The sequence below is a fragment of the Myxocyprinus asiaticus genome, chromosome 2, assembly GCF_019703515.2.
Source record: "Myxocyprinus asiaticus isolate MX2 ecotype Aquarium Trade chromosome 2, UBuf_Myxa_2, whole genome shotgun sequence".
NCBI classification, from domain to species: domain Eukaryota; kingdom Metazoa; phylum Chordata; class Actinopteri; order Cypriniformes; family Catostomidae; genus Myxocyprinus; species Myxocyprinus asiaticus.
The window spans coordinates 21,167,694-21,191,175 of NC_059345.1; the positions used below are offsets into that span (position 1 = coordinate 21,167,694).

The window sequence follows — 23,482 nt, forward strand, 5'->3', positions numbered from 1 at the left end:
TTTGTGTGTTTGTGTGTGTGTGTGTGTGTGTGTGTGTTTTTCCTGCTCAAACTGGAATTCTTTGTCCTCTCTTATAGCTGTCCAAAGAGATGGCTGGACTAACTATGAACAACTTTCCTCTGCAGGTATGATTACAACTTTTTTGAATGATTTAAATTTTACAATTTAGTTTCCCAGCTGGGTAAAGCCAAGACTGTCACTATGGCATATATAGTCCTGTTTTTCTCTCTGACGCACCCTTTTCTGTCTTAGGACACTGTACGAGGAATGAACCCCAGTGCCCTGCAGTCTATGTTCCAGGCAGTGCATTCTGGAAAAGGGGGTGTGGTATATGAACACACAGGAAAGCTGAAGAAAAAACAGCCCACGATGCTACACTCTGACCCAAGCATCTTAGGTACTCTTCTCACTTAATTTTATCTCTCTCTCACACTATCCCTTTCCAGAAATGTATTTTTTCTGCCTTAATAACAATATTAATTCTTAGCAATATAACACTTCAAACTGACCCGCAAAATTGGAATTGCGCCATGCAGAATACATTCAGCGCAGATTTTGTGGATGCGTTTGTGCCGTTGCCTGATCTGCATAATTCCTTTAGTGAATCGGGCACAGCGGAGACAGTACATGCAAATAAATGGTGCTTTGATCGACCGCAGTTCATTCTTGGTGAATTCCCCCCTCAATTTTTTTTTTTTTATTTTTTTTTTACCCTCACTGATCTGGCAGTAAGTGGTCACATGGTTTTCCGTCTTGACCTGGGAAATTTTTTGGCCCATTAGAATTTTCTGAAAACCCTACTTTTTCAAACACGTCCTAGGTTGTTTGACCTATCAAGTCAATTAATTTTTATTTGTATAGCGATTTCACAACACGCATAGTTTCAGAGTAGCTTTACAGGAAATCATGCATTATCAAAAAATTAAACTGTAATATCTATAAAGTCTTAGAGTCATCATTGTGTAGTTTGATTAAATACAATTATGAAGTGTGTGTATAAATTTTTTTTAATAAATAATAATTGTATTTAGAACCCCAGTGAGCAAGCCGAAGGCGACTGTGGCAAGGAACACAAAACTCCATAAAATGTTAATGGAGAAAAATAACCTTGGGAGAAACCAGGCTCACTGTGGGGGCCAGTTCCCCTCTGGCTAACAGCATGAATATAATGCCAATATTAGTTATTTGTGCAGTGCAAGTCATGGTTTAAAATTATTAAACTAAATAAGTGTTAAGGGCCAATGTTTAAACAAAGAGTTTGTATGAACTGTAAGATTAATGACTAATGTCTTTTGAAGTTCCTATTCATACATAATACCAAATGTATCATCTAGAGAAACTTTCTTTATTCCTTTTGCCTCTCTTTCTCTCTCTCACTGCAGGGTACTCATTCCATGGTGGCCCTGATCGGTATGGTCTAAACGAGATGGAGATTGTCGAGGATTACTGAATCCACAGCAATAGCAACACGAGGCCTTTAAATCCGCGGGTCCACCTAATCAGACACCGCAAATCGAATGTGCACTGCTTTGAAGGGGAGGGTTTTGGGGATAAGCCAGGAGTAAGGTATCAGTTTGTGGGACGGGTGGGGGGTGGGTATCGCTGGGAATACAAGAATGTAATTCAACGGGGAATGGAACAGGTGTGAATTTATTTTTGTGTGTTTGGGGGATGATAAACTTCTGGCACTTACAGCATTAAGCACCTTACACTCAAACTAATGCACTTTATTAAGATGTAATTTGAATTTTTTTTTTTTTTTTTTTTTTTTTTTTTGAGAGAGAGAAGATTTACGTGTGTGTGTGTGTATATATACATATGTATGTATATGTGGTATGGCTTCAGAAATACTACCACATATATATACTCTGTGTGTGTGTGTGCGTGTGTTGAATCAGAACTGGAGTTTGTGCTGGTAGTAAAAAAAAAAGGTGGCGATCGGGGGACCATTGCGTGTTTCAGTTCAGACATTATCAGAAAAACAAATCCTCTCTTTAAAGAAAAACACTGTTGTTTTGTTTTTTATATAAAAAGTTTCTATAAAAAGGTAAAGCTATTAAAAAAACTTTGATTATAAAACTTGAAGATTTGCACTCACATAAAATGCAAGTTAAAAAGAAAAAAAAAAAAGAAATGCGTTAGATATTATAGAGATGAATATTTTTGTGATTGTGTGCCTGTGTGTGTGTGCGTATACATGCATGTTTGTTCGAGGCAGAATGAGTAAGTCTGTGTGTGTGTGTCTGTGTTTAAAACTGCACAATGTATTTTTTTTAATCGCTTAGATGTATGAATCAAAAGAGGCCGTTTTGTTATATTGAGTGAATTTTCTTTTGTATTTTATGAACAGAATGTGCAGATGTGAGCGCTCTTATACAGGGGGAAACTGTAGTACTCCTTGTAAAGTGCAGTATGTTTGTATGTGAGTGAGTGAGTGAATGAGTTAAAAGAAAGGCAGAGAGAGGGGGGCAACGGCACAACACATCCTCTTTCACCAGCCCTTCATTCCCCAACAAAGAAAAACCTCTAGATTCAAACACGAAAGCTTTAGCCCATTTTACGCCAACCAGCACTCTTAGTTTTCACGGTGAGGAGCGTAAGAGTTTCTTCCTGCCTCTGCTGCCTCATCGTTGCCTCTGTGAGGATTAAGAACGCATCATTAGCGTCATTATTTTGTTTGTGTGTTGTTGAAACTGAAGAGCTCAATTTGATCTTCTGTACCTTTAGAAACTGATTACTTGTGGTACGTGTATGTATGTGTGTGTTTCTGTCCCCACGTGTGTGCCTAAGAACTAAAGGGCGAATGATTAAACTTCATTGCTGCCATTGAGACATTATTATTTTTTAGTGGAGGGGTGTGGCTATGTATGTGGCTCCGCCCCCACACACCTCCCATGCTTTTGAACCAAGAGCTTAGCATCATTCTCTGTCAGTTGTAGTGTAGCCTGGGGATGCTTAGATGAAAGAAATGATTGATATTTGGAGGATGTGACCTAACATTGCCTTTCTGTCCACTCTCTTTCTATTGAGTGACTGGAGATTCTTTTTCTGGCTGAAAAAAACAAAACAAACAAAAAACAATGGCATCAAACTGTGCAAGTGCATGTAGCAGTGCACAAAATGTTTGTATATTTTGTTACTTGTTCATTATTGTTAACGATGACAATGATGATGATTTTTTTTTCTTTTATTGTTATATATATATATATGAATATAAACAAAGTGAAAAGTATTGGACTACAAGGAAGAGCACTTGGGGCTGCTACATTTTTCTTTATTTTGAAATCAATTTTCCTTGGATTTTTAGTTGCCACCATGTGAAGTGCATTTGTGTACTTTATTTTCCTTTTAAGAAAACATTGAATGTATTCCAAAAATGTAACGGTGAAGATGGAGTTGCTCAACACAGGATATTAATGCGTAATCAACAGGAGCGAAATCGAAAATCGTTTTATATTCATGATGGCTACCGCAAAAACACTGCCTCTACAATCCTGTATGACTAAGAAAATGAAAACGAAAAAAACAAAAAAGAAATTCTATTCCATACTGGAGTTTTGGTTGTTTACAAACCACACAGACATTTGTGGGTGCTTTTTTTGTTTCTTTATTTTTGTAGTGATTGAATATGCGATTCTGCATTTTAGAATCATTTTGATTGAGGGGATTTTAAAGGCATGACGTCAAACCCTTCCTTTGCATGTTGATAAAAGCGCAGCCTATATAACTTGCTGACTGAAACAATCTTGAATCGCTGGAACGCAACTAATGGAATTACATCAAAGATTTCTTCATATACCTTTGTCTTACGGAGAGGAGGTGTTCAAGAATCATAACAAAGGCAACCGTGTTTACCGAGCTGTTCTTTGTTTACCTTTGGCTAATCTTTCTTTATAATTAAATGGAAATGACTTGTGATCATCAAGACAGAAGAAATGCTTTATGTTCCTAGAAAGAAGGCAAAATGAGACGGCGCAGATGATCTCTTGGTACTTCAATATGCATCATTCAAATGCTTTAACATGTTTTCCCCCTTTTCCCCAATCTTTTTTTTTTGGCTCATGGATTATTTTGTGTTGTGTTGAACAGAAACAAAGAGATGGATATATCTGTGATGGATATAGATGAGAAGAACAAAATATGTATGATTTCAGATCTGCCAGATAATTCCTTGGACAGTGTGAACACTTTATTTTTATTTTTTTATTTTTATTTTTTTTTGTGCTTTTTCTTCCCTTCTTTTTGAGGGTGGATGGGGTGTCATAGCCATCATCATCATAAAGATAACAAAGGGACTAGCACTGCCCTGATACCCTCACTATGCACTTTTCATTTGCTCAAAACAGTAAGGAACTTTTGCTCTGGCTTGGAGAGCACTAACAAGAAAGCGAGATGTCTGTCTACGCAAATGGATGTTTCGGCCTAAGAAAAACTTGCATGAGAGAGTGACTATTCCCTCTTTCTCCGTATTGGTGTTGTTTATTGGGCTGTCTTAGAACTTCACCACAAGAGCTTTACCATAGACGGATAAGGGAAATTTCAGAATCTTTGGGACTTACAGATCCTCAGAATTTTCCCTTGGAGCATTTTCACTGAACAATGTTAATATTGAAAACTAGATGAACAGTCTCCAAACTTGGTTACAGTGTGGAGATTCAGAACAGATTCAATCAAAACAGTGTTCTACGTTATGTTGAAAAGGATTAACCTGCTTGGTCCAGGGTGCTAGCCAACACAATGTTTTTGTGGACTTGATTATTTCATTGATGACTGAAAAATACTTTTTGGAAAAAGAGGACTAGAGGAATTTTTTTTTTTTTTTTTTTTTTAATTGAAGATAAAGAACCAATAAGCTCCATCAGCTTTAACATCAACTGCTGACTGTATGGCTGAAGTTCACCTTTGGCTTGAAGTGGTTACAGTGCTACCAGATCGTCTGTTTGGTAATGACCAGCTTTTGTTTTTAATGCACCATAATCCAAATGTGCTGTAATTAGTGGTGCTTGCTGCTACAAGGTACCCTAAATATGAACTTGTATTCTGGATTCAATACAAGTTAAGCTCAGTCGACAGCATTTGTGGCAAAATATTGATTACCACAGAAATTAATTTTGACTTGCCCCTCCTTTTTAAAAAAGCAAAAATCTTGGTTCCAGTGAGGCGCTTACAATGGAAGTGAATGGGGCCAATCCGTAAACTTTAAAATACTATTTCAAAAGTATAGCCACAAGATGTAAACAATATGTATGTTAACCTAACCTTTTCTATATAAAGTTATAACCAATTTTACAACTTCGTTGCCATGATGTAATGTCAACAAACCCTAAAATGACTAAAAATTATGGTTTAAACAATTGAAAAGCTCAAATAATACATGATTTTTAACAGAAGTTTCTTTTTCAAATTTCTCCCTTTAAACCATCCAAAAATTGGCACTATTCACTTCCATTGTAAGTGCCTCACTGCAGCTTCGATTTTTTTTAATTGTATTTATTAAAAAAAAATTTATTTTTTTAATTTTTTTTTTTTTTTTGTGGTAATCAACTTTATGCCACAAATGCTGTTGATTGAGCTTAACTTGTATTGAACCCAGAATACTCTAAAACTGGAGTGTGTAATTTCTGGACCACCAAAAGTAATTACAAAATTACACAATCCCCTGCCATCGAACAAATTGTAACTTGCTCCATTGGTTGAGTCAGTGTTGTTATGTTGGGCTGGACGGGCTGCTCCAACAAAGAAAGCTATTTTTATAGCGCCACTGAGACAGTATTTACAGTTTTTCAAGAAATCAAATATGAATAGCTTACATACAGTTGCCTTTGCATATTAATCTGGGAGAAAGTATTTTAATATTGAAAAAGTTGTGCACTAAAGCTTTAAACTTTGGCACACAAGTCACCCTTTACTGTTCCCATTCACAGGCCGCAAATCATACTGCTTGTAGAGGACAGTTGTGTTTTTACTTTTCAAAGCCATAAATCCTGTAGACTTTCCCTGAAAGAGGCACCCAACCCATGTTTAGGGCCCAGAATATCATTAGATGGTTCCCATCTGAAATGGAAGCCATATGAATACATAATTCGCTCAGAGAATATCATCAAAATTATCCCATTGCATCTCAGTTGCTCTAGTCATTTCTATTTTGTCAGAAAATATTATTTTGTTATCTTAAACACATTGGATGGAAAAGCTGCTTTATTTGCAAGTTGTTTTTGTAGATTTCCCATTTTTAACAAATTTGTAACTTGGAAACATGACTAGACTAATCATGAAGACTGGCTATTTTGACTTCGCATAGCAGCATGCTAAAAAACCCTTGCAACTGCATAGCAACGCTCTAGCAACCTCCCACAGCACCCTAGCGCTGTTGTGGCAAGCACCACTCATATTTCCTTCAGCTATATCAAGAGTAGTATTGGATTTTTGGATTTTAAAAATATTCCTTAAAATGTTCCTCTTAATTCTTGGTCTTTTTCTCTATTGTGTTGTTAGATCTTTGCTGTTCCAGATCTTGAGATGAAGATGAAGACTCTCCACTGATTTGTTTTATGCTTCATTCATCTACATCTTCACTTCAGTGGAAGATGCCCTTTACACGCCAGTGTTGGGGATTCCAAACAGCATGTGGAATGATGAATGCCCAACAAAAACTAAGAGCCTAGAAGGAGATGGAGGAATCCAGTTTTCTGGAACCATGGCATCCCTCTCCAAGGAGCACTGCGAACTTGGGACATGTTCTTGTTTCCTTGGTAGGAGGGAGAGAACTGTGAATACTGGAACAGTCAAACCTGCACAGAATAGTTCTGTGTGCAGCCAGAGTTACCTTTTCACACAGCACACTCACGTTTTATCTAAAACACACCCTCATACACATACCCATGAATGGATTTGCTATTGTCAATTACACACACACTCAACCTTACACTCACTGACATGGCTGACCCCAGTCCCACCCCACCTGACCCCTGGCTGCCGTGTATAAATGTATATAATCCTCTCTTTTTTCTCTTTTGGGTTTGTTTGATTTTTTTTTTTTTCTTTAATGACATGCCTTAATAGTTCAGTTCTGCCTATTGAGGCACACTTAAAGATGGGTGAATTGAAAAGTGTTAACAGTCATAGAGACTAGCTCTGTGACATGATGCAGTGTGATTATTTAAGAAACCCTTGAAACGTGCTTATGAACCTGCTCTTCACTTAGACTTAATTTTTAAAACAATACAAAAGCTCCATTGTGAGATCTCAAAAAAAAGATGCAGTGTAATTTTCTTGCGCTGGTTGTAACTGAGCTAGTGTTGTAAATGTATTTCAGGTAGTACCTTATGTAGAAGCACTTTTTGCCTTTTATTTTAAATACAAAAGTAATCTGGATGCAAAGCTGTTCATTGATCAGCACTGCTAGAAGTTTCTGACTTTTTGATTGTGGACAGTGTGGTGTGGATTCCTAGATCAGTCGTACTTCGCTTAGAAGCTATGATAATTGCTAGAGGCTTGGTGTTGATAATGAGTCGGAGTGCTGATCTAGAATCAGCTCCTTACTGTCCATTTGTATTTTATTCATGTCCGTATGAAAGACAAAAACTGTTTCAAGGTCCTAATTTACTATGATATGCTTTTTCATTCTATCTGGTATGACCTCAGAATAGAGGTTGCTGTTGAGAAATACTTTACTAACACATGCTCAAGTGTCAGCTGTTACTGAATTAAAGATCTGAAAGGATGTTATTTGTTGATGGAGGCGATGCTGATGTCATTATCTGAGTTAGGTATTGCCCTTTAAAGATGATAAATGGTTTAAAGTTGCAGGCCAGATGAAACAAATCTGAGAGTTCTAATATCTTTTTTGGTATGCAAGCATCCATATTTTTTTAAAAGTTAGTAATAAAACATGAGCATTTCATATTTATTGATTCTGTGTGAAAAGCAACAATACTGTTTTTCTTGAATCAGGTCCCCTCGTGTGTTCATGATAGTTTATTCAGCAGGATAACTGAGACCCTAGATCAGCACTTTTGTTGAGAAGTCTAGTGCATAATGAAAGATCTTTTACATCAATAGTCCCCCTTGCTTTCTGCAACTTTGACCTGAGGTGGATCTTTGAAATTTCCAGACATACAACAATTTAAAAGCGTCATTAGAAGCAATTTGGAAAGATATAAGGTTTGAATATTCATCATGTAAATAGTTTTGGGGGTTTCGGGTTTGTTTGAAGAAAAGAAAAATAATAAATAACTAAGAATAAATCAGGTGTGGCAGTCTGTGTTTTTTAAGTTCATGACCACTTATTCATAACAGGATTTAAAGGGATAGTTCACCCAAAAATGAAAATTCTCTCATCATTTACTCACCCTCATGCCATCCCAAATGTGTATGACTTTCTTTCATCTGCAGAACACAAATGAAGATTTTTAGAAGAATATCTCAGCTCTGTTGGTTCATACAATGCAAGTGAATGGTACCCAACACCAAAAACTCCAAAAAGCACATAATGGCAGCATAAAAGTAATCCATAATACTCCAGTGGTTTAATCCATGTCTTCTGAAGAAATCCATTCAGTTTTTGGTGAGAACAGACCAAAATGTAACTATTTTTTTTTACTATAAATCTTAAATTCTGCAGTCTTCTAGAGAAGATAACACTTCATAGCACCATCTAGTGCTCTGCATGCATCAAGTGCTAGGAAGTGTTATTGAGCTTGAAATCATGGTTGCCTAGGAAACTGTAGATTTCAAGATTTATAGTAAAAAATAAAAAGAAGGAAAAAAAAAGTTACATTTTGGATTACTTAGCAACACCCATACTTTGAGGTTTCAGGTACTGCTATGGCCACAAAAATGGTACCAAGTTTTGCTTGCTTTCTTTTTTGGTCGATTCGAGGAGAATGTGTTGTATGAGCCACAAAAATCCCACTCTCCCTCAATATAATTTAATAAAAAAAAAGATATATCTATAATTTCTTTATATTAGCTCTTCATACATTTAACACTGTTGTGAAGGAATTTGACAAGGCAACACATGCATTAGTAGTGTTTTATGAATTATTCTATAGACGTATGCGTTAGAATCGTAACTGAGATTTTTTTAAACGCCAGTGTTAAGACACGTGTTATATAAATTGTAGGCCTTTATTGCATACAACAAGAATGACAACTTGGTTGAAACGGGATTTGAGCATATCTCGCGAGAGTCAGGTGACCTGGCAACAGTTTGTAGTTCAGTTATGGCGGCGCCCTGTAATTATAAACACGCAGCATGAGTTTATGTTTGCTACAGACTTGACGTTTTGCGTTTCCAGCACAGTCGCTTGGGAGCTGTCATCTGAATTCAATAGAACACGAACATTGAAGAAGGTTGCCTGATATGTAAGGACCAGAGCACAAGACACATGTGGACACGAACATTTTAAGACAGCGAAACAACAGGTAGGGTGACCGTGTTTGGCTGGAGGAGTTCAGACAATTTGCATTTATTTTAATTATCGGGATAATTGGGACAAGTTTTGTCACGGCTGTCTAGCTGCTGGTGATGCCTATGCAAAATGTGTTTTTCCTGCTTAGTTTATATTGACATTTTGATATGCATAAAACAGGAAACAGTTGTTTTGTGGGGAAGGATAACTTGAGGGCAGTACATAATTTTGTCTATTTTCTTTTTGCTAGCCAGCTGACACAGTTATGTTATTTTACAGATACATTAGTGATGAAAAGAAATTCAAATTACATTAGTTTTTTTCTTTTAGACGACATAAAAAGAAAGAAAAGATGACTGAAACAGGTGAATTGCTAGCAGTACAGACAGTGATTGTCTTGTAATGTTTGAACTTCAAACAAACAAACAAACAAACAAACATATCTTTTAAAACCAAAAAATATCTAATTTTGGGCCTTTATTGCATTTAACGTTTTTAGTCAGGACCAAAGAGTACCACTGTTTTTATGACTTCAACACCCGCGACCACCCTCCCCACCCTTCAAAATGGTTATGGCCTTGTGCACAACTATCACAAAAGATATGAACGTTGATCATTGAAGAAGCAACAAACCATATTTAGAACCATGGAGATGTAATCTTTTAATCAGGATTATTTTAATAAACTCTTCTCTCCCTATCTCTCTCTCTCTCTCTCTCTCTGTCGTCTTGTGAAATATATACATTACTGTGTAAAAGTCTTAGGCACTTGTGAAAAATGCTATAAATAGTTTTCATTGATCAATTAATGTCATACAAAGTCCATTTAAATATATGAACTAAATCAATATTTGGTGTGACCACCTTTTCCTTCAAAACAGCTCCAATTCTCCTAGGTACACCTGGACACAGTTTTTCTTGGTTGGTGGCAGATAGGATGTTCCAAGCTTCTTGGAGAATTTGCGACAGTTCTTCTATTTATTTATTCTGTCTCAATTGCTTCTGTCTCATCATGGAATCCCAGACTGACTCGATGTTCAGTGGGGGGCTCAATGGGGGCAATGCCATCTGTTGCAGGGCTCCCTGTTCTTCTATTCTATTTGCAAAAGTAATGTTTAGAAGTCTAAAATGTATATTTCCTGTTAAAACACTAAAGCTGAAGATATATATAACATCTTAAGACAAATGTTTTTGTGAAACATCTTATGTGCCTAAGACTTTTGCACAGTACTGTAGAAATATGTTGTCAAATAGCTTCAAAATGCAATTTTTTTTTTTTATCCCACTCATAAAATTTAAAATAAAAGTTTTAAACATCTTGCAGATTGTGAAAGGGGAATGCAAACTTGTGCACTCAACTGTATCTGCGAATTGATAAACACGTATTTTGTATTTAGTTGTTGTCTCTAAACTTCCATCATTTCTTAAATTGTTTCTCCTCGGCAGAGTACTGTGGCTAATTTCGGAATAGCATACTAGCATACTACTCTTACTATTTCTGATGTGTCTATATGCGTCCTCATCATAGTGCTGTGATGAGCTGAACTCTGTCCCCCATCAAACTGTTCACCCCAAAATGAAAATTCTATTATTTACTCACCCTCATGTTTTTACAAACCAATGTGAATTTCTTTCTTGAGTGGAACATAAAAAGGGATGTTAGGCAGAATGTGAGGGACTGACAGCCACAGTCACCTTTCACATTCCATGCAATGAAAGCCTAACATCTTTCGTGTTGCATGGAAGAAATACGGGTTTGGAACAACATGAGGGTGAGAAAATGATGACACAATTTTCATTTTTGGGTAAACAATTATTTTAAAGACCACCACACCTTCCTTCCATTTGACAGATAGAGAGACGTAAACACACAGAAAGCCAAGCTCCACATCTGAAGTTCTGGATGTCAGGTGTAGGTCAGAGCGATGATGGTGCTGCAGTACCGGAGGCAGAGGCTGATGGAGAACCCCCTCATGAAGCTGCTCCTCTGGAACGGGTTGAGGAAGATGAGGAAGCACCACCAGCAGCTAAACAGCCTCGACTGGAGCAGGAGGGTGTGGCCCTTGATTTACACATGACACAGACACCTGTGGACCCCTCGGTGGAGATACATGTGGACCAATGTGCTGCTGGGATTCTAGAGGAAGGTAAGCTCATTGTTATTTCATCAAAGCACTTCAATGCTGATGATTTACAGCATCCTGTTCAGCGGCATACTCCATATCCTGTTCTGATGTTTTAATACGTGATGTAAGCTCCATATTTGGTCCATATGTGGTGCTCTTGCTGTAAGGTAATTCAGCCATCTTTAAATGGTTACAGTGATCTTGTCTTATTTTGAGTCATTTAATCCTTATTTTATAGTTACAGTGCTCCCCAAAAGTATTGGGATGTGATGTTATTATTCTTGGATGTGAAATAAAACATGATTAAGCGGTTCAAGAAGCTTTTTGTTTTATGGTCAACCATGTATGGCTGAAGTTGTACATAGATCAGTTGTCTGATATAACTGCATTTAATCACAGATATTCAAGTCTAGACAATTTTATTTGTGTAACTTGCATAATATTTGTAATAAAAGTCACTTCTGATAAATAATGAAATGATGGTTGGCTTGACAAAGCTGACTCTGTGTACAGTAGCAACATGCATTCATGAATGAATGAACATTACATTTCTATAGTGCTTTTCTGACACTACACTCAAAGCGCTTCACATGGTGAATAGGGGACTTTCCTCCACCACCACCAGTGTGCAGCATCCACCTAGAATATCTTTTAAACTTTGTCAAGCCAACATCAAAGTTTGCTTTGACAAACTTTTCTAGTTTAATAATGTTATTTAGATGCTAAAATTGTAAACATTGGAGTCCATCCAAAGTTAACACATCTTACATTGTTACATCGATATTGTATATAAGTGTACTAAAATGCTTAAAAATGACAGGAAAAAAAAAGATTATATTCAGTATGTTCAAATTCCTCTCATGCACATGAATGGTATGTAATTTCTGCGCTACTAGTGGCACCAAACAAAATTACAAAAATAAAGTATGTTTTCAAACAACCTTTGCCAACACCCCTAGACTCATCACGCCCTTTCACGCGCTCTGATTCCTTATGAACAGATAGGCCATACTAAATAAAAGGTGATAAGCATTTAACGTCATAATAAACAAGAGCACTATAACATATACACACTGGACAGAGGAATTGGGTCAGTGGCGGTTCTAGCTTGTATGGCGCCCATGGCGACCCCCCCCCCCCCGGCAAGCACTCTGTGCCACCCCCGGGTGGCTGCCCATGCCTAAATCCGCCACTGAATCAGGTTGTTCGATAATGTCGCCAGATTGAACGGCAGCTGGGTGTGTGTGTGATCCAGCACATGAGGTTCTTCTGGATGGTTCTTCTGGTAACTAGTAAGTGTAATGATACAATATTGGGGTATCTTATGAATTTATCTGAAGCTCGACAGTAATGAGCTAACTTGTGTGGCAATACCTTGAGTGTAGCTTACCTGTCGAGAAGAAACTCTGCAAGTTAGTGTCTCCTTCAAACCCGAAAAATTCCATCTTGTAACTGGGATGTCAATGTACACTCTGTTTTTACTCCGTTCTCTGCCTCTGTGTCTTTTAGCAAGTCTTCGAATTTTGGCAAAGCTAAATTTCTTTTCCTATGTACATATCTGCCATGGATGTTCATATTCCCCTTCCTGAACAAGTAGCCGTGCCCCAAACTCACGCTATAGGTTGAGCTAGAAAGGGATGGGTGGAGCTGAGTGGTCCGCTTTAAATATAAATATCAATGTTTTGATAGTGGCTGGGAGGCTCTGTGTTTATACTTTTGAGGGAGGTAAACCCACGAATGACTTATAGTTGGAAATGAACAATAACCTGGGATAGAAGAATGTATTTTGACATTAAAAAGGTTACATCACCTTTAACCACTGTAGATGATAATGGCTTGAAATTGTTGATGACACTTTACAATGTTCTCATTTCCCCTTGTTAAATTACATTTATAAGTGTGTCATATGCTGAGAAACAACAAAATTAATGACACTGTGAAAATGGTGTAATTAAGGTGCTGTTTAACACCTCAGTGTCCACTCTTCCAGCTGGTGAAACCGGAATAGCTGGGGAAACGGAGGAAGTTGAAGATGTGGAATGGCATGAAAACGGAGATGAGAACATAGTACTCAGCCAGACTGAGGAAGAAAGAGGAAGAGACGAGCCTGAGAAGGACAGTCCAGTAGACAATTCTGCTGTGCAGCACTAGTAAGTGTGCTGGTTATCTTAAGCCGGAACATGCCGGGAACAAATGTGATGTGAGAGAGTTTCAGCTAGACATTGTATGATGACCCACTTCTGTTCCTTTGCCATGTTCACAGTGAAGGCCTCAACTTCAGCCAGAACCCTCAGATGCTGACAGGTTCTTGGGCCGAATACACCCACACTGTGGAAAATTACCTCAGAGGCTGCAAATGGTGATCACTGATGAAAGCACCCATTTCCAGAAGCCTTATCATACAAACTATATCACAGATAGCAGAGACTAATAATGCAATATGTAATACTCTTTTTCTGATATCCCTCTGCAGGGCTCCAGATGGTTCCTGTATTCTCTCCAACAGTGCAGATAATTTACTTCGTGTGTATAATCTCCCTCCTGAGCTGTACAGCAGTCGCTGGGATATGCTCTCTGAGATGGTCAGCCTCTAGCCAGAATATTCTTATCACAGATTTACAAACTGATTCACCTGATTTACTAGATTGAGCTAGGATCAGTTTTCACTATTTCTATTTGGCTCCAACCCTGGTTTGATTGCATAATATTTGAAAATATGTTTAAAAATGGCATATAAAGGATGTGACATCATCACGTTGTTGTTCCTGTTTGTATGCGCTCAGAGTCCAGTGCTGAAGATGGCAGAGGGAGACACCATCTATGACTACTGCTGGTTCCCTAAAATGAACTCTCTGGACCCAGACACATGCTTGTGAGTTCTGACCAAAAATGCTTTCCTGTCCATAACATCGTTATCCTGAATGTTCGTCAACTGGGAGCATCTAAAAAAAAACAGTCTGCAGAGCCTTTAACCAATATTTGCATTTCCTTTCACTTGTATAAATTACATTGATTTTAAGTCAGACTATTGTAATGTCGTGTGCATGGTTGTTGGGGTTAGGTTGGCGGCGGGGGGTTAATAGGGTCGTGGTGACTAGCTGATTTTGGAAACATAGGCAACACAATTTATTTATAAATATATATCATTATATATTCTAAACTTTTAACTGTTTAGAAGCTGTTGGCCGTAGTAGACCTACCACTTCGTTGGTATTCACGTTTCATGCCATTATTTTACTCGTGGGTGATATTTCACTTGTTGAGATTCGGTGATTATTAAATTTCACCATACAAAGAGTGCAAATAACACGTTAAACGTCCCAACGTTTACACGTGTGAGTGAGCAAACGAGAGAGCAGCCGAGAGAGAGGGAGCAGCGCTGTAAATCTCATCTGATCAGCTCTGATTCCAGTAGAAAATCACACTGAACAGAATGAAAGATTTTGATGTCAAATTGAATATATACATTACTACAGCATTAAAAATAACTGCATTAAACAACGTATAGAATTAATCATATTTATTTGGAATAAGACACCCCAAGAATGCACACATAAGCTTTCCGCGGGGTCTCCTCTTGCATATAGAGGGTCTGAAACCCCCTAGACCCTGTCTAAACTGGCAACACTACAAAACTGACCAGCATGCACCCTAAATGTATCATTACATCATCAACGTGTTTCATAACATTTATGATATGATGACATGATATGAATGGTTTTGTTTATAGAATTTTTTCACTTCAAGTCTTAAATCTGTGCATTAGCATTAACATTGTTTACTTTTTTTTGTGTCACAGTTAAGGTGCACTAAATAAAAGTCAATGTTGCACTAACACTTAACGTAAATTTTGTAAAACTGTGAGATTGCATGTGAATGTTCTTTTAAACCGTTTTAAACATATTTCAAAAATATTATTTTACTATTACTATTTCTGTTTTAAAAGTTTAGCAAAAAATACTGAGTGCACCTTTAAACAAATAGATTAGTACACGTTTCTGTGTAATGCTTCATATACTGCAATTGGTAAATTATTTAGATTTATGTTAAGGGTAAATTATGTGTGCAATTATGACGAATGTTGAGGTAAATTGACATAAAAACGGCCTGAATTCAATCCTAACGGTTCACACTGTAGAAAAGCAAAGTATCGAGTTCAGAATTGAAAATGTAAGAATCAGTGTGATTTTTGTGAGCTGGCCGTTTTTTTTGTTTTGTTTTTTTTTGCTGTTCACACTCAGGATGTGTATAAGTAATTGATTTATCAAGTACTTGTTCAGCTTTAAATATTCAACTAGAGAAAACACTACTCGAATATTGCAATTTGATTTTCCTTTGTGCCTTTACCTGCCATGGGCAACATTTAAACTGCTTCTCTCACCTAAATCTTGCCGTTAGTTCTCCCTAAAATACATTTTCGACATTATTTAAAGTGATTGTTTCGCTTCAGAAGACTTTTTTTCATTTTTAAATCTAGATCTCGTTGTTTACGAGTTATAGTGCTAATTTTTTCATAAGAAAAACAGGTTCAAAAGTTGAAGGTTGAACTTAAATTCTAAATTTCAAGTAATCGATTACTCGTTTTTATGTGTACTCTACTACAAAATTACTCAAAATGTCCGTCCCTTGTTCACACTGTCAACCAAACAAAGATCTGGGGAAAAATCTGATTTTCAGGAGAGTTTAAAAATCAGGAAAGTTTGAGGGTCAGTTGGATCAAATGACCAAGTATTTTGTTTTCTCTGATTAAAGGTGTTGTAAGCGATTTTTACGCCCCTCTTTCCAAAACGCTGCCATTCAAAGATAGCATTGAGAACATCACCTTCTCATGGTCGTCAAACACGACAGTAACAAAATAGCACCCTCAGATGACAACTGTTTTGAATCTAAAGATGATATTAAAACTGAATGATCTGCTTCAACTACTACACTATGAGAATATGCAAAATGATTGACAGGCAGAAAGCACATCAAAGTCTGATTGGTTGATCAAAGAATGTGTCTGCGGCCCACTGTCAAATTTTGTCTTGTACTGTCACAGAGACCAGTGAGATATCACAGTATACTTATTTCAGTGATATCTTTCAGGGAGAAGTAACATTTTCTGCATACCATTCCATAAAAAAATCAGATACAGCACCTTTATCGGCACTGATGTCCACAGTCCTGTTTTTACAATGTCCATTGCCGGTCTTACAAAGTGCCTCCGTTTATAATTTACAGATACATGGCATGTGTCTTCAAAGAGATTGTTTTGTGTTAAATTAAGCTCTTGTTCCAAATCCTGTTTCTTTTTTTTTTATGACCAGTGCTGATGAGCCTTGTCTCCTCCTCTGGCTTAGACTGTTCATTAAACTCACAATGAAAGGCTTAAATGAAGCTGCTCATATTTCATGTACTTTCTGTAAAAACCCCTGGAGGAAGCGAGTGGGTTTCATTGGCTGTGTCTCGTTTCAAAGGCTGCGTACTAGGTAGGACACATCCTTTGAAGGCTGCAGTATACCGAGTGTCCTCTAAACAAGCCTCGTTTAAACGAGATGGCTTTCGTAGGAGAAACGGAACATAACATGGTTGCTGTGACAGCACGCCACTCTTTAACAAGCGCGAGCGCTTTGAGTGAGAAGGGAACAAAGTCCCTTTGGAAGGGAATGTATGAGGTAAAATTTAGGAGAATTATGATGTAAAGAGAAAAGAAAATAGATTTTACAGCTGTAGTTTTAGTCTAATACATTATTTTAATTATATATTAATATAATTATACATATTATATACTCTGCACCCATCTACTGAGGTACTTCGGCTTGGGAATTAACATTACTTGCGTTTGAACATCATATTTACGGGCAAATTGGCATTTTTATTTTTTTATTTTTTTGACATTTCCGTTTAAGCAAAGAATTGTGGGTTATGAGTGCCCCCAAAGGATATACCTCATGCATCCTCCATATTCCCATGAAAGAAGGTCGCATTCGAAGTGTCCTACTCGCTTTTATGAAACGAGACAGCCTCTGACGTATGTGGCCGACAAATGCGACCTCCGGAGGACGCAGCCTTCCAAACGAGAGACAGCCAATGTGTCCATTTATAAAACGGATAGTTCTGGCTCTAAATTCTGACTGGATAATACACATTCAAAGCCAGTGTAAAATAGTCGATATACCCACACATCAATTGAGTTTGTTATTAATTAGGCAAGTTGCTACATTGCTTAATAACTGTAAACCAACTCTAACCTGCGCTCTTAGCTTATTGCTTTAATATATACTGTGTGTGTGTGTGTGTGTATGTATGTACATGTTACGGTTCACTAGAAGTAGTTCTGGGATTGTTTAGGAAGGATGTAAGTGGTCTCTTATTATTCTTTTCCAGTTCTCTGTCGCCCTAGATCTCGTTTAATGTCTTTCTCTTTGATGGTTCTGTTTTATTGTTCGAGAAAAGGCAATGGAACTGAAATGGGATCCAAATCAGTTGTCATGGATAACGGCAGGTTACTAACGAGGGCTCGTTAACTGTGGCATGCGCTGTTCCCCCACCCCGCGCAGCATCAGTCTGATCAAATGTTGTTTGTGATTACTGAATCCGCCCTGCAGCGACAGAAAACGATAGAGGGAAGAGACAAATGACAAGTCTCAGGGTCAAGGACGAAACTGTAAGCTGTATGAAGAACTCATAAAGAGGAGGTGGTTAAAGAACTCTGAGACACGATGACGTTAGACAAGAAACTTGAGTGTGCTCAATAACAATTTGTCATCTTATGCCGATTTTTTGCCTCAACAGGTTTACAGGTGTTTTTGAAACACTAATTCCATTTTTAGAGCATTGTCCTTCTACGCTTGGCGTAATGTTTTGGCTGCTGAAGAGCTTTTTGAATATCCACAGGGGTTGATCATTAACTTTGACTTATGATTGGCTCTTCCCTCCAGGGAAGGTGCTTGGTATTCAGGTCATTTACTTCCTCCGTCTTGACTCAAGTCATTTGGTGTAGTTTCTCATTATCCACTTTTAAACAGTGTCGCTCTCCTGTAGAGAAAGAACATCGGATCTGTTCTTAATGGTTCTTTTGTATTGCTGGCTTGGAGGGAAGCCAGGCTATAACTGACTAATGTTGCAATCTCTTATTTTTGGACAAAACAATATATTTTGTGGATAATGGGGTTTTAGATTTTGAAATAATAATGTAGTGATGTAGATACATTCTTCTCCTTATTCTTCTCTTTATTCCTCTCCATCCCTTCAGCATTGCCAGCAGTAGCCGGGACAACCCAGTCCACATATGGGATGCATTCTATGGGGATCTCCGTGCATCCTTTCGACCTTACAACCACCTAGACGAGCTGGCCGCAGCCCATTCCCTGTGTTTCTCTCCAGATGGCTATCAGCTTTACTGTGGCTTTGATAAAATCATCAGGGTCTTCCAAACTGACCGTCCTGGGAGGGAGTGTGAGGAGAGGCCTACTATGGGTATGTGATGTTTCCTCCTATAGAGGAATACCCAGTACAGTCAAAGTCTTTCTTGCAAGTCAGTCTGCTGGCGACCATCTTTGGAATGCTCTCTGGAAGCTATTTCCAGTCATGAAAGTGCAGCTCCTTAAACTGGGGATCACTGAAATCTCAAAAATGGTTGGTCAAGATTATGATCAAAGAACATATTTTAAATCAGCAGTAAAATCTGACAACACTGGAATCCTAAATTGTGCTTCGTTACCTCAGATTATGCTAAAAAAGCTTGTATAGCTAATGCGCATGCTGATGTCTGTATCTAAAATGTGATTGGCTCTTTTACCTGTAAGGCAGGACTTCCTTTCTACATCTGTTGACCGTTTGGCATTTCAATTTCTCCCATTCATTTTAATAGAAGTGGCACGTCTCTGGTACAGTCCAGCACTGACACTTCAAACAGCTTCTAATCGAGGTCATTAAGATGGCTGGCTCACATACGTGTGGAATGTCTGTAATCCTATTTAATTTCTTTTGTTTTCTGAGTGGCTTCATTCCAAATGCATTCATGGAGGTAAACACATATTTGGCTTGATTTTGCTAACATGATCTAGACAGTCGGTGTGGATATAATTATCTTTGTATGTTTGTAGTGACTGACTCATTCACCTGCTATTGTACAGTAATTATTGTTTTGGATGTGACACAAAAATAATCTTTGTTCAGGCTAATGAATGAGACTGAAGGCTTGAAAGATGCCGCCCTCTATGTAAAGTGTGAAAATTCAACAGTTTACTTGCGCTTTTGGCCTTTTAGATCAAAATGAAACCAAACTGAGTGGTGCTTTCTTGGGCAAGCATTGCTGTTACTATTGCTCATAGTTTGGGTTTGGAAAGGCATGTGACATGTCCTGCACCGTTTCTGTTACATATAGGAATTGTACCTCACAGGAGAGGTGTACTGTTAATTTTCTAAGCGATTGGACTTGGTGATTTAACCTGGTGGACTTAAAAACAGGTGGAAAAAAAAACCATAGACTTGCAATGACCCAAGCCAGGGCCCAGAATATCGTAGAGACTTGGGCTCTTGGGCCAGTAAGCAACCACTGAAAACAACCTAGAAACCATCCAGAACACCCTAACATCATGGTGGCAAGTTCAAGTAGGTATAGCTACAGGCCGGAGATGTCTAAATGGGTGTGGAATCTCCAAAAGAGGGTTTGGTTACTCCAAAAGGGGGTTGTGCCAACTCTAATAGGGGGTGTCACTTCCACTCACTGTTAGGCAGAGGGTTAGGTTAGGGGCTCCCTATATCTTTGCTGGCAGTTTGGAGCTCCCGCCCCTTTTTGGAGCTCTGCCTGCAGCTATATCCTTCTCTGCAAGTTTTCCATAGGCAACCACAACACATTTTTTTCACCTCTTAATTTAATCTCTTTTTAGTCAAGAAACAGGGTCAGACTGGCATTATCTCCTGCATTGCCTTCAGTCCATGTAAGTCCATGTATGCTTGTGGGTCGTATTCTCGTTCGGTTGGCCTCTACTCCTGTGAGGATGGATCACTGCTGGCTCTACTGCCCACCCGACACCATGGAGGCCTTACACATCTGCTCTTCTCGCCCGACGGCAATCACCTGTACACGGGAGGTCGCAAGGTTAATAGGCATTAACATGCTTTGGATACTTGTTGATCAATGATTGAATGATGTCAGATACATCAGCCAATCACAAGCTCTGACACTGTTCACAAGACATTTTTTTAAGGTTTTGAATTCTTTCTAATACATTCTGTCACTGCCTTTAGGACTATGAGATCCTGTGTTGGGATCTGAGAGATCCAGGAAAGGTTCTGTTCTCCATGCGCAGGAATGTCAGTACCAATCAGCGTATCTACTTTGACCTGGACCAGTAAGATCATTATTACGACAAACAAGATTAGAACTGGATGAGAATTCAACAACACAGTAATTAGACACATTTGTGTGTGTGTGGTTTTTTTTTGTTTTTTTTTTTGTCTGAATTAGATCTGGACGATATCTATTGAGTGGGGACACTGATGGCGTGGTGTCAGTATGGGACACACTTACAGCGCCACCTGATGGAAATGAGGAAATACTGCAACCAATGCTGCAATTTCAGGCACACACAGATTGTAATAATGGCATCAGGTACAATTATGTTCAGCAGGGGTGGGGTGTAAATATTTCAAAACTTAACCTCACAATACTTGTATCAATATTGACATGCCATGAATTGGTATCTGTAGTATGTACGTATAAAATAGTGGATAAAATAGTGGTTGCTTACTGTAATATAAAATCATGCTTATCCATTTAAAACCTTGCAGGACATTTTAAAAAAAAATCTTCTACATGTATCAGAATGTATTCAAAGTATGACTGTATGTTTAAGTGCACTCAGTAATTTTCCTCATTAAAAAGAGTTTAAAAGAAATTGTCCTTTGTTTAAAATCTTGTGCACTCATATGAGATGAATAAGAAACCAGTCATACTAATAGTAATTTATCCCCCTCTTTCTGATTTTTTTTGACGCAGTGTGCATCCTTTCATGCCATTGGTGGCCTCCTCCAGTGGCCAGCGGCACTTTTGTTGGCCATCTGACAGCGAGGAATCTGATTCCGAATCAGATGAAGGGAACGTGATGTCATCAAATAGCATCCAAAAGGACAACGCTCTTGTTATTTGGTGGGCCGGACCACTGGGATCATCCAATGAGAGAGGGCAGTTGGAGGAGCCAGCTGTGCTTGTAAACTAGAACTTTTGATTGTACAAAAGCAGTCCTAGCATTGCTAAACAACACAGTAACCAAGCCTACAATACTGACTGTTTAGGGAAAGAGTTGCAAGATCGTAATTCTGCATCTATTTTAACATTTTAAGAATTCTTTTCAAAGTCCTTGGAAATAAACAGGGATTGTTTATGAATTTTGTTTAAATGTCTTGTGAACAGGGTATGTTTTGCCATCTTTTGCAGTGTTGCTGGGTTTGTAAACCTTAAGGTCTTAAAGTCAAGACAGAAATCCTCAAATTTAATTTAAACGAGTTCTGAAAGTGAGTTACGATTCAGGACACTCACCTTGGCCAATTCATTAATAGATTTCATTTCACTTCAAATGAGTTTCTAAATTGTTTATATTGTCTACTTCTCTGTCTCTGCCCTGATTTCGACTTAGTGAAGGCAATAAATGCGTGACGGATTGGAACAGAGGTTCATCTTGGTTAAATGTGCCATAGAGTAACTGTGAGCAGCTGTGAATATATTTTTGTAAGCCTGTAATCTGCTTTATTGTAAGTGAGTGTAGTTGGTTTCCTGCCACTCAGTGGGCCTCATTGCTTTAACTGAGGCTGCACATTCCCTTTTGTAATAACCTGTTTCTGTCTGTCTGTGAGAGAGAGTTTGTATCTTCTCATGTTGGCTGATGTCTTAATACAGTGGTGTTTACAGATATACACTTTCTACAGCATTACCTTTGAAAGTGTGTGTGTGTTTGTGCCTCACTATACTATATTTACAGCTGTGGGTTTGAATGTTTCAGCCTTGCCAAACCTGCTCTAGGCAGTTGCTGATTGATAATATCACATTCGAAAGGCTGCTGAAAGTTTCAGTTATTATATAAGGATATGACAAGCTTTTTTTGTACAGCTTGTTTGGATTGTAAGCCACCCAATTCAGGTCTACTTACAGTTCAAATCGGGTCTGATAAGAAGAACTGTATGCAAAACGTGGATCAACAAGCTGAAAAGCTCATTAATAGTCTGTTTACATAAATATCACTATCATTTTTTATTGTTACTTTAAACAAGCTTCGCTATTCCTATTGCTAATCCTTTGAATTAAAGATTTGAAAAAACCCTTACTGCAAGTATTAAACTTTTGCACATAACTTGTTACTCGTTCGTGCTCATTCGTATGTACATGCATCACAGAAGATTTGTCATTTTTTCTGAAAGGCATGGAAATTCCCACAATGGTGTCATTTCTACCACATCTCAAATTCTGTATTGTGTTTAACACAAATTCCGTGAATGAAATGACGCTGATGGAAATTATTTTTTACGTTTTTTAATAAACTGGCTGACTTCGTTGTCTTGCTAAGGCTATTTCATAGCTAACATTTTATGTATTCTAAATACAATTTAATATTTTCAAAAATTAAATGTAATTTTGCAAAATTACAGCTTTATTGGAAATGACGTACAATAAAAATATTCTGCTCCTGAGTGACATTTACCTTGGTTTTTCTTCAAACATCACTTGACTCATATTTCATCTCAAGCATGCTCTTCGTTGACACTTTTTTTTTTAGTGCACTAACTTGTGAAAAAAGAAATTATTGGTTCATGTGGTGGAAATGACACCACAACTGTTGGACAGTTGTAATATTCGAAAACTTGAAATAATTTTCACACAGTGGAAATGGTTTGTTTGTTCACTCTTTGTTTAAATTACCATTTTAACAGAGTTGCCAACTAACAGATTTTCAATGTAAAC

At 37.8% G+C, this 23,482-nt stretch overlaps 2 protein-coding genes across 4 annotated transcripts in view; both read left to right on the top strand.

Moving 5' to 3' along the window:
* Nucleotides 1-8,249, top strand: part of LOC127455869 (GRB10-interacting GYF protein 1-like) — a 38,247-nt gene extending 29,998 nt beyond the window's left edge. For all 3 annotated transcript variants that reach the window (XM_051724011.1, XM_051724028.1, XM_051724019.1), the window contains exons 23-26: nucleotides 78-125; nucleotides 253-397; nucleotides 1,383-4,943; nucleotides 6,496-8,249. In XM_051724011.1, coding sequence (XP_051579971.1) covers nucleotides 78-125; nucleotides 253-397; nucleotides 1,383-1,450 — 261 coding nt within the window. In that variant the 3' untranslated portion in view covers nucleotides 1,451-4,943; nucleotides 6,496-8,249. The remainder of the gene's footprint in view (nucleotides 1-77; nucleotides 126-252; nucleotides 398-1,382; nucleotides 4,944-6,495) is intronic.
* Nucleotides 8,250-9,203: 954 nt separating this feature from the next.
* On the top strand, nucleotides 9,204-23,211 carry LOC127410248 (telomerase Cajal body protein 1-like). Its single transcript, XM_051645416.1, has 11 exons — nucleotides 9,204-9,426; nucleotides 11,265-11,559; nucleotides 13,529-13,688; nucleotides 13,802-13,897; nucleotides 14,012-14,120; nucleotides 14,322-14,410; nucleotides 18,776-18,999; nucleotides 20,415-20,626; nucleotides 20,776-20,879; nucleotides 20,996-21,139; nucleotides 21,527-23,211. The coding sequence occupies exons 2-11, from the start codon at nucleotides 11,316-11,318 to the stop codon at nucleotides 21,744-21,746; spliced, it is 1,602 nt and encodes a 533-aa protein (XP_051501376.1). The 5' UTR covers nucleotides 9,204-9,426; nucleotides 11,265-11,315; the 3' UTR covers nucleotides 21,747-23,211.
* The last annotated feature ends 271 nt before the right edge of the window (nucleotides 23,212-23,482 follow it).

Coding starts and splice junctions, on each gene's coding strand:
- LOC127410248 (XM_051645416.1), top strand. CDS start 11,316: ATGTCAGGTGTAGGTCAGAGCGATGATGGTGCTGCAGTACCGGAGGCA. Junction 13,689..13,801: donor AATTCTGCTGTGCAGCACTA/GTAAGTGTGCTG, acceptor CCATGTTCACAG/TGAAGGCCTCAACTTCAGCC. Junction 13,898..14,011: donor TACCTCAGAGGCTGCAAATG/GTGATCACTGAT, acceptor ATCCCTCTGCAG/GGCTCCAGATGGTTCCTGTA.